The sequence below is a fragment of the Corythoichthys intestinalis genome, chromosome 2 (genome assembly GCF_030265065.1).
Source record: "Corythoichthys intestinalis isolate RoL2023-P3 chromosome 2, ASM3026506v1, whole genome shotgun sequence".
NCBI classification, from domain to species: Eukaryota; Metazoa; Chordata; class Actinopteri; order Syngnathiformes; family Syngnathidae; genus Corythoichthys; species Corythoichthys intestinalis.
In genome coordinates this window covers 2079364-2098862 of record NC_080396.1, presented here as the reverse complement: position 1 = coordinate 2098862, position 19499 = coordinate 2079364, and the positions used below count along the sequence as shown (strand labels likewise).

The 19499-nt window shown below is 38.8% G+C and overlaps 1 protein-coding gene across 2 annotated transcripts in view; it reads left to right on the top strand.

Annotated features, from left to right (window-relative positions):
* LOC130912319 (uncharacterized) overlaps positions 1–18832 on the top strand; it is a 28004-nt gene extending 9172 nt beyond the window's left edge. Inside the window, exons 2-6 of one of the 2 annotated variants that reach the window (XM_057830320.1) lie at positions 1443–1502; positions 3886–3948; positions 4040–4321; positions 4401–4551; positions 18073–18832. In XM_057830320.1, the coding sequence (XP_057686303.1) occupies positions 1443–1502; positions 3886–3948; positions 4040–4321; positions 4401–4551; positions 18073–18619 (1103 nt within the window). In that variant the 3' untranslated portion in view covers positions 18620–18832. Of the gene's footprint in view, positions 1–1442; positions 1521–3885; positions 3949–4039; positions 4322–4400; positions 4552–18072 lie in introns of both variants that reach the window. The other variant, XM_057830319.1, reaches the window with a different exon arrangement.
* Positions 18833–19499: the final 667 nt, after the last annotated feature.

The window sequence follows — 19499 nt, the reverse complement described above, 5'->3', positions numbered from 1 at the left end:
CGGTTCCACCGATATTTATTATTTATTTTATTCCACGGACGGCATGGAGGTTTCCCCAGCTGCTGCAATTATCTGAGTCTGACGATGGCGAGTCGCGTCAATGTGCGAATGCACGCAGGAAAGCAAAATGCCTGGACTCATTTATCCATTCAATTGGCTGACATACTGGTTCAAATGTGCATGTTTTCTGAAACAGCAAAAAAACAAAAAAATAGGGCAATGCAAAAGGAAATGGATCAAATCTTTAAGAGCAAGGAAAGAGCTGAGGAGGCTTATTTATCATATTTAGTTTTATTTGCTCTGTTGGGGACATCTTAGCTGTCAATTTGTTCATTTATGTTAGGCTACTTATTCATTACCTTATGATTTAAAAAAAAAAAAAAAAAGTCAATGTTTGAGCGGTCTTCAAAATGTATTCCATTTCACTCTGCATAATATAAGTCATTTGTACTTATTTTTCTGAATGTATGTTACTTATATCTTTATAATTAAAAAAAAAAAAAAAAAGTAAATGTTTACATTATCTTCAATTTTAATATACATCCTATGTTCTTAAGTACCTAAAATTAAGATTTGGCATTTAGTATGTGAGGGAATGAGGGAAAATAAAAATTAGGAGGTGGGGGCCGGGGTTATATCTGTTTTTGTTAACTTTTATTTTGCAAATCATTGAAAAAAATACAATTTTGATTGAAAATCAGTTTATGTATGTGTTATAGAAATAAGGCTACGTTCATACTACAGGTCTTAATGCACGAATCCGATTTTTTCGTGCTTTTCCGACTCGAGTGAGGCATTAACTTGACGGTCTGAGCGTGACGAGTCACATAGAACTGCACCATTTCAAATCCGATCTGGGTCACTTTCGTATGTGGTTCAAATCCGATCTGGGCCACATTTTTCCAGACTGACGCGGCGGTCTGTACTGTCCAGTCTCTCAAATCGGAATTCATGCAGCAATTACGTCATCAAAAAGCGAGAGAGACGCGGTGAAGCTATGCATCATTAGCGCCTAGCTTGCCTTGAACACGGCTTTTTGGGAAGGGTCGGACTTGACAACAGTCATTAAAAAAAATAAAAATGGGTTGAGGATAAGCCTGAGAATGATCGGTTTTCTGTCTGCTCCATATAAGCATTGACCAAAACAGTTTTCTTTGCATTTCAGTAGTTTTGAACCCCCCCCCCCCCCCCCAAAAAAAAAAAAAAAAATATATATAATATAATAAAATAAAAATTTTTGGCTCCGTGGCAACCTTCACGTCAGGGAGTTCCAGCAAGAAATTCCAACCACTTTCACCCCTGGTCTGAAGACAAATGTTTATTTTTTGCATTCCTGGATAGTTAAGAGGTTAGCATACAAGTGTATGTTAATATATTTATAAGAATAACTGACCAAAAGTGGTAAAAATGCAACTATTATACCTAACTGTGGAAACTTTCAGCACCGAATGAGGGAGCACGAAAAAACGTCCTACATGATGACTACGTGGAAGTGCCAACAGGTTGGAGTGCCGTGTTCCGTGAGTGATTGAATTAGGACTGCAGCTATGGAATATTTGAGTAATCGGCTGAAAATTCTATCAATTAATCGAGTCATCGGATAAAACATAAATATACATATATTAGGGCTGTCAAGCAATTAAAATTTTTAATCGAGTTAATTACAGCTTAAAAATTAATTAATCGTAATTAATCGCAATTCAAACCATCTATAAAATATGCCATATTTTTCTGAAAATTATTGTTGTAATGAAAAGATAAGACACAAGACGGATATATACATTAAACATACGGTACATAAGTACTATATTTGTTTATTATAACCATAAATCAACAAGATGGCATTAACATTATTAACATTCTCTTAAAGCGATCCATGAATAGAAAGACTTGTAGTCTTAAAGGATAAATGTTAGTACAAGTTATAGAAATTTTATATTAAAAACCCTCTTAATGTTTTCATTTTAATAAAATTTGTAAAAATTTTCAATCAAAAAATAAACTAGTTGCTCGCCATTGTTGATGTCATTACACCATGCTCACTCCCCAAACCCAAGCGCCAGCAGAGGGCGCCAAATAACAAAAAACAAGTAACAAGCGGACATTACACTTCTGTCATTTTAATCTGAGTGGGCCATGTGCGTTAATTGCGTCAAATATTTTAACGTGATTAATTTAAAAAATTAATTTTCCGCCCGTTAACACGATAATTTTGACAGCCCATACATATATATATATATATATATATATATACATGTCAAAATTATCGTGTTAACGGGTGGAAATTATTTTTTTAAATTAAATTTTAAATTAAGTTATTTTTCCGCCCGTTAACACGATAATTTTGACAGCCTATGCATATATAATATATGTATACATATATACATATATATATATATGTACATATATATATGTCAAAATTATCGTGCATGCATATCGGACAATTTTGAAATTTGGCCAGATTGGGGGTCTCAGAGCGGAACTTCAAGTCACCTGAGTGTTTTCCGCCATATATATATTTTTTAGGTAAAGAGTAGGGCTGTCAAAATGATCGCATTAACAGGGGGTCATTAATTTTTTTCGTTAATCACGTTCAAATATTTGACGCATTTAACGCACATGCCCCCTCAAACAGATTAAAATGACAGCACAGTGTGAAGTCCACTTCTTACTTGTTTTTTGGTGTTTTGTCACCCTCCGCTGGCGCTTGGGTGTGAAAATTTGTGAAAATTTTACAATTTTTATTAAAACGAAAACATTAAGAGGGGTTTTAATATAAAATTTCTATAACTTGTACTAGCATTTATCTTTTAAGAACTACAAGTTTTTCTATCCATGGATCGCTTTAAGAGAATGTTAATAATGTTAATGCCATCTTGTTGATTTATTGTTATAATAAACAAATGCAGTACTTATGTACCGTATGGTGAATGTATATATCCATCTTGTGTCTTATCTTTCCATTCCAACAACAATTTACAGAAAAATATGGCATATTTTATAGATGGTTTGAATTGCGATTAATTGCGATTAATTAGTTTTTAAGCTGTAATTAACTCGATTAAAATTTTTTAAATATATATATAAATATAAATATATATATACACACATATTTATACATTAGGGCTGTCAAAATTATCGCGTTAACAGGCGTTAATTAATTTTCTTAATTAATCACGTTAAAATATTTGACGCAATTAACGCAGATGTTCCGCTCAGACAGATTTAAATGACAGTACAGTGAAACGCTCACTTGTTGTTATGGAGTTTTGCCGCCCTCTGCTGGCGCATGGGTGCGACTGATTTTTTTATAGGCTTCAGCACCCATGAGCATTGTGTAAGTAATTATTGACATCAACAATGGGGGGCTACTCGTTTATTTTTTTATTGAAAATTTTACAAATTTTATTAAAACGAAAACATTAAGAGGGGTTTTAATATCACATTTCTATAACTTGTACTAACATTTATCCTTTAGAACTACAAGTCTTTCTATCCATGGATCTCTTTAACAGAATGTTAATGTTGATGCCATGCTATAATAAACAAATACAGTACTTATGTACAGTGTGTTGAATGTATATATCCGTCTTATCTTTCCATTCCAACAATAATTTACAGAAAAATATGGCATCTTTTAGAGATGGTTTGAATTGCGATGAATTACGATTCATTCATTTTTAAGCTGTGATTAACTCGATTAAAAATTTGAATCGTTTGACAGCCCTAAAAAAATACATCTATTTCTCACCTAAAAATGTCATGACGCTTGATAACACACAATAACGATCTTTTATTCAAATATATTGAAAAAAACAACTTTGTGAAATGTATCTGAGCACAGTTTTAACAATTGTCTCGTTTGCGTTTTTTTTTTTGCCACAGATGACGATTCCCCGAAACATCCGGTTCGTGAATCGCCAGCAGAGACCGCCGTCAGTCAGGAAAGTGAGTGATGATTTTTCTCATTGCAATAAAAAGTTGCCTTAGAATCCGCGCTGGCAAACTCCGAGCTCGTCCCCCTCTTTGCTGTTTTTAGCTCTTCCCCAGATTCTAGACACCTCGGGCTGCCGCCTCGTATCGGATAGGGTCATCTGTAGCTGCATAAGCCGGGCAAACCCAGCTCCTTCTCTGCAGTGGGTGATGATGCAAGCCGTGCATAGTGGTCAGAAAGGATCCACGGAGATGCTGGACAAACACACTGTGAAGCTGGATTTAATACTGAAGAATCCCAAGGACAGAGTGGAAATGTTTTGCGTCAGCTCTAACAAGTTGGGTCGCAAGTACCGTTTTTTCAGGCCGCCCGAGAGCGTCTCTGAAGGTATTTGATTTGATTTCTGCACGCATTACGCATTTGATTGACGATGATTACGTTGCATAAGTTTGTCCTCTCGTTGCAGATCATGTAGGCCAATGTAGATTCACGGCAGATTTTGTCGAGGAGATTCTCTGCTCATGCCCGGGGTTTCTTATCCAGATGGTCTTGTGGATTTTGTTGCTTATAATGGACGGTATAAAGGCTTTAGTAAAAAAGATGTGGCGCGACTTCAGGTGAGTACATATAGTATACAAATCTAGGACTCTGAAGCCTTCGTACGTTATGACTAGGGATGGGAATTGATAGGATTTTTACGATTCCGATTCCATTATCGATATTGCTTAACGATTCGATTCTTTATCGATTCTCTTATCGATTCTAATTTGGGGGAAAAGAAGAACAAACGTTTTGATTGGCATCGAGTTTGTTTAATCAGATCTCACAACCTTACAAACTCACAACGAGATCAAAAGAGGCCCAAAGCCTCAATGTTAACTGTGGCAATAAGTGGCAAATACACAAGAATGTGTAACATTTTACTGAAACATTTATCTAATAGAAATAAAAAATATTGGTATATATTGGCAGATAGGTTGTTGTTCTGCCTTTGGCAATATGTGTTAAAGCAGGGGTCCCCAAACTTTTTCCTGTGAGGGCCATATAACTTTTCCCTTCTCTGATGAGGGGCCGGGGTCAGTTTGTCACAGAAAAAGTGTTGACGATTGCAGAAGTGCATAAATGTAAAAAGTTATTGTTTTTCAGAAAGCCACAATCAAATATCCCTTTCTTGATTCTTTATAATAATAATAATTAATAATAAAAACACTATTAATTAAATAGATAATAACCCTCTCTGAATTCTTCAAGGAAAAGGCCAGGAAATAAATAACATGAATGAGAAAAAAAAAAAAATTCAAAATGGCCGGACCAAATGTGGAGGCGGGCCGTATTTGGGACGCGGGACGCAGTTTGGGTCAACGTGTATTCTTTTACAATCACATTGAATTGCATGCCTTTTAGTTTTTGTGGCGCTTACACGCTCAAGTGTAAATCAAGCTTTGCGCTTCCTCACGCGAAGGAGAACGCGCTCACGTTAAGAAGAGCGCGCTTACACCCAAAGAAGAAATGCCACATCCATATGAGTGAGCGAGTTAGTGAGAGAGGGAAACACTTCTACGAGCCTACGTTCTTTGTTAATGTTAATATCTACAGAGGCAACGCCTGTATGTATCATCTTTTGTGTTGTTGTTGTTGTTGTGTTTCCACTCGCGATCGGACACTTAAATCCAGTTGTGTAGTGGTTTGAACGATGTGCTAATGCTAGCGAACGAATGCTAACCATACTGTTATTAGCAGCTAATCATCGCTGATTTACGTTGATGCAAACCTGTTTGTTATTGGGGACAGTGCAGTCGTATTCCCTCCCGATGCAGTTATCTCCACCTTGCAATGACTGCAAGTCGTTTTGTTGTAATTTTTCCTTGTGAAGTGAAGACACACTTTCGAGCGTTTGAGCCTACGTGCTGTCAGTTATGTTACGGCTGCAATGCTCGTGCTAAACCATCGTAACCTTTCATTTTCACCCTCTTTCCTGGTGAAGTGCAGCCAAACTTTGGAGGGGGTGGTTCTTGGGGCCATGCTAGTTTGATGCGTCTGGACAACAACACACGTCACGACACAATATGCGTCTTTAGGAATCGTTAAAGGGATCGTTAAGGCTTTTTCATTGTGATGTCGAGGCCTCGAAACACTCGGAACCGGTTCCGAATTGGAATCGGATTTCGATTCCCATCCCTAGTTATGACAAACACATCTATTTGTAATACCATTGAAAAACATTGCATGTTATAACAAAGTCCGTAATGTTTCAAGTGTGTCATCATTTAAAAATAGATTCAAGTCAAGATTCTGCCGATTTATACGGAAGCGTATTGCTTTCACATGAAAAAAAAAAATGGGGGCTGTTTTTTAAATTATTTTTTTTTCAACTCTCCGTTTTTCTGACTAATTATCTTTTGATGACTTACCTGAATTGAACGAAAATAGAAGACCGTCGAAGGTGCACGCGAGAGGTACCCTCCACTCCATTCTTGAACTTGCAGGTCGCAGTTCGCGCGAGACGTCCAAGTACCGCGATAACTCACGAGTGCTTGAATTTTAAATTCATTTTTTTTCTTGGTAGCCATTAGCATTAGCCAAGCTAAGGAAAAAAAATATTAATTTGAAAAACGGCCCTTTGAAGTTCTCGCGAGAGGTGTCTTCCAGTATTGAACTTGCAGGATAAGAGTTCGCGCGAGACTTCAAGGTGCTTGAATTTTGAATAAATATTTTTTCCTCGAGAGCCAAGCTCAGGAAAAAAAATACAAAAAACAAACCCAAAAATAAATTATTTTGAAAACAAAGTTAGAAAAAAATTTCATTCAAAAAATTAGATTATTTTGAAAAGCAAAGTTGGAAAAAAAATTATTTCAAAAAACAAACCCGAAAATAAATTATTTTGAAAAACAAGGTTAGAAAAAAACATATTAATTCAAAAAACAACCCCCAAAATAAATTATTTTGAAAAACAAAGTTGGGAAAAAAATTCATTCAAAAAACAAACCCAAAAATAAATTATTTTGAAAAACAAAGTTGGAAAAAAATTCATTCAAAAAACAAACCAAAAAATAAATTATTTTGAAAAGCAAAGGTGGAAAAAAAATTATTTCAAAAAACAAACCCGAAAATAAATTATTTTGAAAAACAAGGTTAGAAAAAAACAAATTAATTCAAAAAACAACCCCCAAAATAAATTATTTTGAAAAATAAAGTTGGGGGAAAAAAATAATTCAAAAAAACAAACCCAAAAATAAAATACTCAGAAAAACAAAGTTGGGGGAAAAAATTAATTCAAAAAATGACCTCAAAATTAAATTACTCAGAAAAACGGGTTGAAAAAAAAAATTAATTAAAACAGCAGCCCCCCCTTTTTTTTTTTTTCATGTGAATGCAATACGCTTCCGTAGATTTAGGAGTATTTCAGATAAAAAGTTAATTAGGTTCGCTACAACAGAGCCTTCCATAGCAGTCTACTGTTTTAAGATGGAGGCAGTTTACAACGCGGCAACTACTAAACGGCAAGTCCGTCGTTTCCCATCTTGTTCTCTTTATATGTTCTAATGCTGCATTCCAGAAAAGTGGGACGTAGGACTTTTCCGACCTCCGACGAAGAAAATATAATTGGAACGCCACTCGAACTGGGAGGTCCAAGTCGCGAAGTCGGAGAAAAAATATCTACCCCGACTTCCAAGTTGTTTCAATCTGACGTCACCGGACAAAATGGCGCTCATGAAAACTATTGAATGATAACACAACAATGAAGTAAATCAAGTTTATTTGAGAAGCCCATGTCTTTTTTTCTCATACAGTGAATTATCTTTGCTGTGCTATGTTTTTATATTGACGTTCAGCAAAGGATGTAACTAAAAAAAAAGGCAGTTTACAGTGTGGGCTATAACACAGCCGTCGTTTTTCCTCCACTGTTTGATCGTTTATAGCAGTGGTGCCCAAACATTTTGCAAAGCGGGGTAAAAATGTGGGGGGCCGACCTTGGCTGTTACGTAGAACAATATATTTAAGCAAAATTTAGCAAGCCATTCAGTCTGTCACATTTGCTTTATTTTTTTTTTAATGAATAATTTCAACAATCTCGCAACTAGCGGCGTTCTCTTTCGAATCTAGGGTTCTTGCGAAATACTACTGCTGTGAAATTAAACTAGCTTCAAGTTTCTCGCTGCGTATCTTCTCTGTAATCTTGTCATACATGTCAGCGCGTCTTGTTTGGTAATATCGCCTCACATTTAAATCTTTAAAAACAGCGACTGTCTCTTTGCAAATGAGGCAAGTCACAGTTGTTGTGTAAGCGTCACAGTCAACTTTTTTTGTTGTTGATTGTCGCCATTTTAGAAAATTGATAGTAGAGGGTCACACGGAGTAATGTTGCTTAGCCCTTAAATACCTGCAACATGAAGCAATTATCAGAGAATCCCAAAATTTGAAAAATAAGGTCCTAGTGAGACCTTTTTTTTCAAATTTGTGAAAAGTCAAAATGAATATGTGTAAACAGCGCTCTAATATCTATAATCCATGCTAAATCATGTTTTTTTCTTATGGAACCTGCAGATGCATGTGTTGACTTGCATCCATCATTTTTTTTTCCAAAAAGAAATGTAATAATTCTAAATTAGTCTGAAAATCATGGAATTTTAGGTTTATCAAATGTGATACATTTGGCAATAAAGTGTTAAAGTGCTGCTGCCTATTAGTGGGTAAATGAGGAGCAGCATTTCGTGTGTAAGCTACATTATATGCTGGTTGCAGTATCGCTGACCAATTTATTAAGTCTGTGTGCGGGCCAGATGTTATTGATTTTATGACAGAGGCTGGGGGCCGGATGAAATTTGTCCACAGGCCGCATTTGGCCCCTGGGCCGGACTTTGGACATGTCTGGCTTATAGTGCTGGAGGTCAAAATGTCTTTGGATGGCAAAAATAAAAAAACACCTCGTCACGGTCAGCCATCTTTGTTGTTTACATTTGCTTGGAACGCTTTGAGGTCGGAACTGGTACCATCCGAGTGGGATAAATCAGACTTCCCACTTCTCTGGAATGCAGCATTACACCATCATCATCTGTCATTAAGCATCTAGTTCTGCACATATGTGATATCTACGATAGCTGTATGTTTTTGTAGCAACTAGCAACTGGTCGTTGTTTGAACCAGCTGTCGGCCACAGTCAGGTATTTAAAAAAAAATTTTTTAATCCAGCGGCATGAGTTGAACATTATATTTGCTCGCGGTCCGTTCCTTATTGCGTCCCGAAGACCGCGCTGACTGTGTTTTAGTTCTGCCTTACCGAGTATAATTCAATAATCGGAATTTGGATGTTTGTGAATCGTTCTCGAATGTTCCACGGCCGAATCGCAATTTCGCACGCCTTTAGTGAATGGTCTCTGAAGGAGTTTACTTGGGGAGAGGAAGACGTTTAGGCATGTAAGGAAAGCACGTTTTCAATTTTTTAAAGATGCAATATCGATATGGCGGAAAACACAGACAAGACTAAAAAAGCAGTTTCTGCTCTTGCACTCCTCTTTAAAAGAAACTGCTGTATTTTAAGCCAAAACAACTGTTGTGTTTGATAGAACTATATGTCTATATGCTGTTATAGCAGATTCATGTCACATTAAGCCCCCGAACTATTTTTAATTTGTCCGTTTTACCCTCAAAACCCCCATTTACAGACATCGCACAACCGTTTTTGTTTTAACCCAGTCATGAAAACAAGGCAAGTGATTATATGTATTATTCAAAATGTCTGTCATTTTTAGCTTGGAATCATTAATTGATGTCTAATATTTCGTTTTAAAAAAACTAAACGACTCTAAAAAAATATTCACTCGAATATTTTTAAACTTTTAAACAAATTAAGTCACAATGAAAAAAATGGCGTCTGTAAAAAAGTCACAGATATCTACCTCATAACTATCGCTAAATTGTATTTTTTTTTTTGTTACTGTTGCCTTTTCCTTGACATGTTAGATGATAATCAAACAAAGAAAAATTGAAAAAAAAAAATTTTAAAAGGGTAAATATATGAAAAAGAAAATCTCGACCACTCCTTGATGTCTGCGATTTCTGCATCGCGACCCTTGTTATATGACCATGTTTTACCCATAAAAGCCCCCAAAAATCCAGCTGTGGCCATTCACAGCTGTGTCTTGACACTCAGTGATACATGCAACATGGAGTTTTTGGATCGAAACAAGGAAAGTACACGATAATACAGTGCCTTGCAAAAGTATTCGGCCCCCTTGAACCTTGCGCCACATTTCAGGCTTCAAACATAAAGATATAAAATTTTAATTTTTTGTCAAGAATCAACAACAAGTGGGACACAATCGTGAAGTGGAACAAAATTTATTGGATAATTTAAACTTTTTTAACAAATAAAAAACTGAAAAGTGGGGCGTGCAATATTATTCGGCCCCCTTGCGTTAATACTTTGTAGCGCCACCTTTTGCTCCAATTACAGCTGCAAGTCGCTTGGGGTATGTTTCTATCAGTCTTGCACATCGAGAGACTGACATTCTTGCCCATTCTTCCTTGCAAAACAGCTCGAGCTCAGTGAGGTTGGATGGAGAGTGTTTGTGAACAGCAGTCTTCAGCTCTTTCCACAGATTCTCCATTGGATTCAGGTCTGGACTTTGACTTGGCCATTCTAACACCTGAATACGTATATTTTTGAACCATTCCATTGTAGATTTGGCTTTATGTTTTGGATCATTGTCCTGTTGGAAGATAAATCTCCGTCCCAGTCTCAGGTCTTGTGCAGATACCAACAGGTTTTCTTCCAGAATGTTCCTGTATTTGGCTGCATCCATCTTCCCGTCAATTTTAACCATCTTCCCTGTCCCTGCTGAAGAAAAGCAGGCCCAAACCATGATGCTGCCACCACCATGTTTGACAGTGGGGATGGTGTGTTCAGGGTGATGAGCTGCGTTGCTTTTACGCCAAACATATCGTTTTGCATTGTGGCCAAAAAGTTCAATTTTGGTTTCATCTGACCAGAGCACCTTCTTCCACATGTTTGGTGTGTCTCCCAGGTGGCTTGTGGCAAACTTTAAACGAGACTTTTTATGGATATCTTTGAGAAATGGCTTTCTTCTTGCCACTCTTCCATAAAGGCCAGATTTGTGCAGTGCACGACTGATTGTTGTCCTATGGACAGACTCTCCCACCTCAGCTGTAGATCTCTGCAGTTCATCCAGAGTGATCATGGGCCTCTTGGCTGCATCTCTGATCAGTTTCTCCTTGTTTGAGAAGAAAGTTTGGAAGGACGGCCGGGTCTTGGTAGATTCGCAGTGGTCTGATGCTCCTTCCATTTCAATATGATGGCTTGCACAGTGCTCCTTGAGATGTTTAAAGCTTGGGAAATCTTTTTGTATCCAAATCCGGCTTTAAACTTCTCCACAACAGTATCTCGGACCTCCCTGGTGTGTTCCTTGGTTTTCATAATGCTCTCTGCACTTTAAACAGAACCCTGAGACTATCACAGAGCAGGTGCATTTATACGGAGACTTGATTACACACAGGTGGATTCTATTTATCATCATCGGTCATTTAGGACAACATTGGATCATTCAGAGATCCTCACAGAACTTCTGGAGTGAGTTTGCTGCACTGAAAGTAAAGGGGCCGAATAATATTGCGCGCCCCACTTTTCAGTTTTTTATTTGTTAAAAAAGTTGAAATTATCCAATAAATGTTGTTCCACTTCACGATTGTGTCCCACTTGTTGTTGATTCTTGACAAAAAAATTAAATTTCATATCTTTATGTTTGAAGCCTGAAATGTGGCGAAAGGTTGCAAGATTCAAGGGGGCCGAATACTTTTGCAAGGCACTGTATCTCGTTAAAGTCATGGCGTCTGTAATTCTGCTCTCTCGTGCTTTCACCTCCAGATAGGGTTTTGCTGTTTAATTTTCTTTTTTTTAAATGCCCTCCTGTTCAAAATTTTTGTTCCCGCAGAAAATTGAGATTTTAAGCTTTCCAATGATGTATCACACATTCAGATCGGACAATTTTAAAAGTTGGCTAAATTGGGGGTCTCAGAGCGGAACTTCGGGTCACATAAGTGTTTTCTGCCATAAACAGATAACGGTGGAGGCACAGGTGATGTACATTTTTGTAAAGTAGATGGCAGTTTGCGATAAAAGTAGCATGCAATCCGCCATTCATAAAAAAAAAAAAAAATTTTATAATTCTTTCAAATATTTTTATTCTATTTTTAATGTACACATAAAAACAAAATATAATGTAAAACAAAGTAATATATTTGTTCATCAAAATGTCTGTCATTTTAGCTTAGAATCAATAATTGATGTCTAATATTTAGTTTAAAAAAAAAACACTTTAAAAATTATTTACTCGCATATTTTTAAGTTTAAAATATGCGTGTGAATCATTTTTTTAAAGTCGTTTTTTTTTTTTTCAACAAAATATTAGACATCCATTAATGATTGTAAACAAAAATTGACATTTTGAATAATAAATATAATGAATTACCTTCGTTGTATGGCTGGGTTGGAACAAAAGCGGTTGCGCGACGTCTGTAAACGGGGGTTTCCGGGGTAAGACCGACAAATTCAAAATAGTTCAGGGGCTTAATGCGCACTGAATCTGCTATTGCAGGATATAGAGATATTGTTGTATCGAACTCAACAGTTGTTTTGGCTTAAAATACAGCAGTTTCTTTTAAAGAGGGGTGCGAGAGCAGAAACTGCTTTTTCAGTCTTGTATGTAGTATGTGTTTTCGCCATATACACACACATATACACAGATTCACCTCTAGAAAGAGAGGGAAAATTAAACATAATAATAATAATACATACAGTATGTCTCAAGAGCTGTCTCCCCATACAGTGGGGCAAATAAGTATTTAGTCAACCACTAATTGTGCAAGTTGTCCCACTGGAAAATATTAGAGAGGCCTGTAATTGTCAACATGGGTAAACCTCAACCATGAGAGACAGAATGTGGGGGGGAAAAAATGAGAAAATCACATTGTTTGATCTTTAAAGAATTTATTTGCAAATCATGGTGGAAAATAAGTATTTAGTCAATACAAAAAGTTCATCTCAATACTTTGTTATGTACCCTTTGTTCGCAATAACGGAGGCAAAACGTTTTCTGTAACTCTTCACAAGCTTTTCACACACTGTTGTTGGTATTTTGGCCCATTGCTCCATGCAGATCTCCTCTAGAGCAGTGATGTTTTGGGGCTGTCATTGGGCAACACAGACTTTCAACTCCCTCCGCAGATTTTCTATTGGGTTGAGATCTTGAGACTGGCTAGGCCACACCAGGACCTTGAAATGGCTTTACGAAGCCACACCTATGTTGCCCTGGCTGTATTTGGGATCATTGTCATGCTGAAAAACCCAGCCACGTCTCATCATCAATGCCCCTGTTGATGGAAGGAGATTTTCACTCAAAATCTCTCGATACATGGCCCCATTCATTCTTTCCTTTGCACAGATCAGTCGTCCTGGTCCCTTTGCAGAAAAACAGTCCCAAAGCATGATGTTTCCACCCCCACGCTTCACAGTGGGTATGGTGTTCTTTGGATGCAATTCAGTATTCTTTCTCCTCCAAACGCGAGAACCTGCGTTTCTACCAAAAAGTTCTATTTTGGTTTCACCTGGCCATAATACATTCTCCCAGTCCTCTTCTGGATCATCCAAATGCTGTCTAGCGAACCGCAGCCGGGCCTGGACGTGTACTGGCTTCAGCAGGGGGACACGTCTGGCAGCGCAGGATTTGAGTCCCTGGCGGCGCATTGTGTTACTGATAGTAGCCTTTGTTACTGTGGTCCCAGGTCTCTGTAGGTCATTCACTAGGTCCCCTCGTGTGGTTCTGGGATATTTGCTCACTGTTCTTGTTATCATTTTGATGCCACGGGGTGAGATCTTGCATGGAGCCCCAGATCGAGGGGGATTATCAGTGGTCTTGTATGTCTTCCATTTTCTAATAATTGCTCCCACAGAGGAATTCTTTACACCAAGCGTTTTACCTATTGTAGATTCAGTCTTCCCAGCCTGGTGCAGGTCTACAATTTTGTCTCTGGTGTCCTTCGACAGCTTTTTGGTCTTGGCCATAGTGGAGCCTGGAGTATGACTGACTGAGATTGTGGACAGGTGTCTTTTATACCAACAATGAGTTAAAACAGGTGCCATTAATACAATAATGAGTGGAGCCTGGTTAGACCTTGTTAGAAGAAGATAGACCTCTTTGATAGCCAAAAATCTTGCTTGTTTGTGGGTGACGAAATACTTATTTTCCACTATAATTTGGTAATAAATTCTTTAAAAATCAAACAATGTGATTTTTTGTTTTTTCCCCCTACATTCTGTTTCTCAAGGTTGAGGTTTACCCATGCTGACAATTACAGGCCTCTCTAAACTTTTCAAGTAGGAGAACTTGCACAATTGGTGGTTGACTAAATACTTATTTGCCCCACTGTATATTCTACATACACATATACACACATTCACCTCTAAAAAGAGAGGGGAAATTAAACATAATAATAATAATACATATGTCTCGAGCCGTCTCCCCATATCTAAGCATAACTCATGGCTTTGTTGGAGTATTATGAAAATAAGACAAAAAAGGATCCCATGTCAAATGAAACTTTCTCCTTGACCTGGTCATAGAGAAGAGCAGCATTTCTAACTTGAGACAAGACGTTAGATGGTGAAGCCACTGGTCAAGCGTGGGCAGAGCAGCACTCGTCTAGCCAAGAACAGTGCAAAAGTGACCATACGGTGTCATGTAGATCAGGGGTCCCCAACGACCGGGCCGCGGACGGGTACCGGTCCATGGTGAATTGGTACCGGGCTGCGCAGAAATAATAATTTATTAACGACTGCATTCTGGCCAGTGCCGCTTAACACACCAATATCCCTGTCTACTCGAGATATACAACTACAGGATAGGAGGTCGTCATAGAAATGCATTGATTGAGCTGTTAGCACTAAATCTCTTTTGTATATCTATGCGAGCTTGGACTCGCTAATAACGTATGACGTAGGTCGTCGCCAATCACATTTCTTTCCGGAAATAATTGGCCCCCGGCCCACACTAGAATGACTGAATAACAGACGTCTTTGGACAGACTTTTTACGGGGAAAAGGGAACCTGACGAGCCAGAAGATGTGCCTACAACCTTGAAGAAAACAAAATTTATGCTACTTCCCAATCACTAAAGACCCACGAACTGCGAAGGAGTGAATTCGTGACCCGTATGTGAATAAATCGAGTGTTTCGAGCATGTCTGTGGAACAGGAATATCAGCTTGTAGAGATCGCAAATCACGGCGACTTAAACGTACATTTGAGACAACAACTCTACGGAAGTTCTGGAATAAAGTTATTGCGGAATATCCTGACAGGAGCGCGCTGAAAACTGTGCTACAATTTCCAACATCATGTATTTGTGATGCTAGCTTCTCTCACTCTCCTATCTCGGGACCATCTCGTCTCAACGTAACAAACTCCGGCCTCCCGCTGATTCAGCGGGTGAGTTGTATTTTTTCCCTGCACTTAACACGACAGGGCTAAAAACAAGTGCTATTTTATATTTGCTGTATTTTTCTGCCACACATTGCCGGTGTTCTGACAAAGTTGGCATGCGTGTAACGTTAAAAAGGACCGCGAATGCAGCGATTCCAAAGTACACACTACAAACTTTCTTTAAAGAAAGGAATATTAACTTACGTTTGCCATGTTAGGTGCACACAACAACTGCACGTAGCCCTCTCACTTAACGACTTTGCCGTGTCGTTAAGCGTTAATTTACGCCATTTCCGTGTTGCACATGTATGTTTGTGATGGAAATAGTTTTTTAGCACCAGTGGATAACATTGAGAGTCCAACTGAATATAAAAGAGGGCTTTTTTACACCGCCACAAAAGCTTTGGGAGCAAAATTCTATAAGGTTGCAAAGTTTGACAGGACACCGGTCCGTGAAAAAGAGACCCAAATCACACCGGTCCGTGGTGCAAAAAAGGTTGGGGACCCCTGCTGTCGATGACAAATGACCACTGTCTTCACCAAAAATACCAAACAGAGCTAGGGTGGGATTGATGCTAATACAGTGGTACCTCGACATACGATCGCTTCGACACACGATCTTTTCGACATCCGACGTAAAATTTGACGCGCCATTTGTTTCTACATCCGACGACATGCTCGAAATACGACGACACGAGAGCAACGCAAACGAACTCACGGCGGATTTTCTTGTGTGAGAAATCAACACAGGTTTCCAAAAAGTTGGTACAGTTGGTGAAACAAGGAAAAAAGTGATGCTTACCTTTGAAATGAAGATGCAAATTATAGAAAAATATGAGCGTGGGGTGCGGATCCGTGAGCTGGCTCAACAATACAGCTCCACGGTCCTCTTCCGACCACCGTTCGCCAGTCTTTATAAGTTAAGGTGACAATTATTACTGTGGTAACATCGCCAAAGAAATCGCCAGCTTCGTCACGTTTTTATAATTTATTTAAGAACTTATTCAGAACAAAACGCCCATTGCCCTCTGCAGTTGACTGTGCTCTCAAGAAACGAAAGTATTATCTCTACCGCACTGACCTATCTCACTGTGACGTCAGCCCCGCGGTGCATTCAGGTACAGCAAAAAGTGTCCGCCACATTAGAATCCAATTTGTTACATTATTAACGGAATCATTTTTATTTTATTATTATTATTATTAATAATATTATTATTATCATTATTATATTATTCTGATTTTTATTAATAACTTATTTATTTTGCTATGTTTAATTGCCATTTATAATACTTGTACCAGCAGTATTTATTATGGATTTAGTGTAGGTTTTTGGGTGTGGAACGAATTAATGGAATTTTAATGTATTCCTATGGGAAAATCCTACTCGACATACGACCATTTCGACTTACAAAGTCTTGGAACGAATTAACTTCGTATGTAGAGGTACCACTGTATTCTTTTTTACAACTGTGGACAGAGTTTGAAAAACAATGTTTGCAATTTGGGGCAGAGCCAATAGACCCTACTCACCTACGTCACAAAATGGGCGTGTCGCTGTTTCCGGCCGCCATATTGTACCTCTTTTTCAGACCTATTCTCATTGTTTTCAATTAGTCGAGCAAGTTATAGAGCAATTCATGGAAGCCCCGGTGTTATCTGACGCTGTAAACTCATTGGATCCGTTGCATAAAAGGCGTTACGTGGAAAAGCTTCAGTTTATCCATTCGCCAGATCCGTATTTGATGCCGAAATCGATGTTTTTCGACCCGCTGGCTTCGCCTGACATCTGATATCCTGATATTTACAACTATCTTGTCCACACAAAATCAGCCTATTCTCACGAAAGTTTGAAAAACTTTAAGAGCTTGGAGGCTTATAAATGCTACGTTGCTGGTTGGGTGAAACAGGTCCTCGTACACGAAAATTCGGCAGGAATCTTGTGCTCGGAAGGTGAGTTACGAAATTTTCAATTCAAAATCTTTTGTTCTTGCTAACATCCACTGTCAAGTCTAATGTATTTCATATCATTTGTCAATTGAGCTAGGGCTTTTAATGTTTATATGGTTTAGCGATAGCACTCACTACATACATACGTGTATGTTGTCGGCGATTAGCCTAGCAATGATCTTAATTGTGGTTGTCAGCCCAAAACCCTCTAAATATATATTAAATGCATCTTACCAGATATAAAATGACTACTACGTAATCTGTGGTAGTCGTTTGGAGCCCAGTTTTCTCGTCGAATTGCAGCAGTCAATCGCGGTCTCCTCTTCGGCTCTCTCGGAATACGGTAAAAATTCAAGTCTCTCCGTCTATCTTCTCTGTTTTTGCAACCGACCGCCACACACGACTTCACCATTTTGATTGTTTAATGTTAACGAGCAAAAAAACACGCCATAATAGGAGGAATTTACGAAGCGCTAATGCATTAACATGACTAGTATCCGGACAACATGGCACGGGGGCGTGGCTGTGACGTCACGTGAGTAGGGTCTATACATGGGTATCAATGTAGCGTCACCTGATTTGCATTTATCACAGGTGGAACTTATGTTCGGGTAAAAACTGAACAGCTTAGCTTTTGACATGTGAGCTCTGTACACCACTTTGAGCTGAAGGAAAGAATGCTGTCTGTTTGTGACAGTACGGGGCTACGACAGGCTCTCCTGGAAGCTGAAGCTGAAATTGCAGCCGAAGAAAGAAAGGACCGCACCGTCGTTCGTGCCAGCGCTAACAATGGCACAGCTGCCGGCCAGGACATCGTCCGTTACGGCCACCGCTTTGGCGGCAGCCCAGTCGTCGGGCTCAGGGCCGGTGGCAATGCCGACATCCGAGCCGGTCTTCGGGCGGCTCTCCTGGAAGCTGAAGATGAAATTGCAGCCGAAAAAATCAAGGACCCCATCGTCGCTCGTGTCCTCGTTCATCTCGCCGCTAACTATGGCATGGCTGCCGACCAGTTCATCGGCCATTACGTCCACCGCTTTGGCGGCAGCCCAGTCGTCGGGCTCAGGGCCGGTGGCAATGCCGATATCCGAGCCGGCCTTCGGGCGACCCATTTGGACAAGGGCGGTACCTGGGGCCGTGACGCGGACATAGACTCCGGGCCCTCGTCCAGACCGCCGCTTCCGAGGGCTCCTACGCGTCTTCGCCAGTACCCTCCTAGGATGGCCAGGAATTATATCAGCTACTAGTGTGTGTGTTCCTCTGACCCACACACTAGAGCAGAGTGTAAAAAGATGGGTGAAGGATGGACATTGGCTGTTTTTGCAAGAAAGTATTTATCACTACTGGTTTTCACAGTTTGTTCGCTCCTGCCGTCAGCAGAAAGTCCCATGAAATGAATAAACCAAATGCACCGCGTTTGTCAAATAAAAACCTGGTTTACATACTACAGATGATCTCAGCGCACCTTTTACCTTTGTTGTTTTGTGGTCAAAAGTTACATTCCAGCTAGGCCTGTCGCGAAAACAAATTTTAGTGTGCGATAATTTAATTTGTAATTTTTTTTAAACCAATTTACAATAACACAGTGAGAATACAGTATATATTAATAGATCGAGTATATGGGGCGCCGTTTGTAAAGCAGCACATGCTGAAAATGACGACATTTTCTTACATTTAGCGCCACACAGTGTTTAAAATAGTTTGAAATTTTTAGTCACTTTTTGTTGTTGTTGCACATTTACAACGCAATTTAGCAACTTCAATATTTATTTTTTAATAAGAAGTTTTAGACCTGTTTAAATCCAGAACTATATATTTAATTTAAATCATAAATTTATATCCTAAACGTTAAATCTGGAAACGGTTGGAACTAAATATTAAGCTTAATATGCAAATTCACGTGTCTTGAGACCGGAAGTAACAAAATAAAAGCTGGAGCAGCTCAGACTGTCTGTTTATGTTGATTAAAAATGAATAAAACCTACTCAACGGTGGCAGTCGGTCGGCAATAACAATAAACAATATATAGCTAAAACACACATTTAGGAGAAACTAAATAGTATTTTGTGTGCGCCAGCTTTTGTTACTTCCGGTCTCCAGTCATGTGAATTTGCATATTAAGCTAAA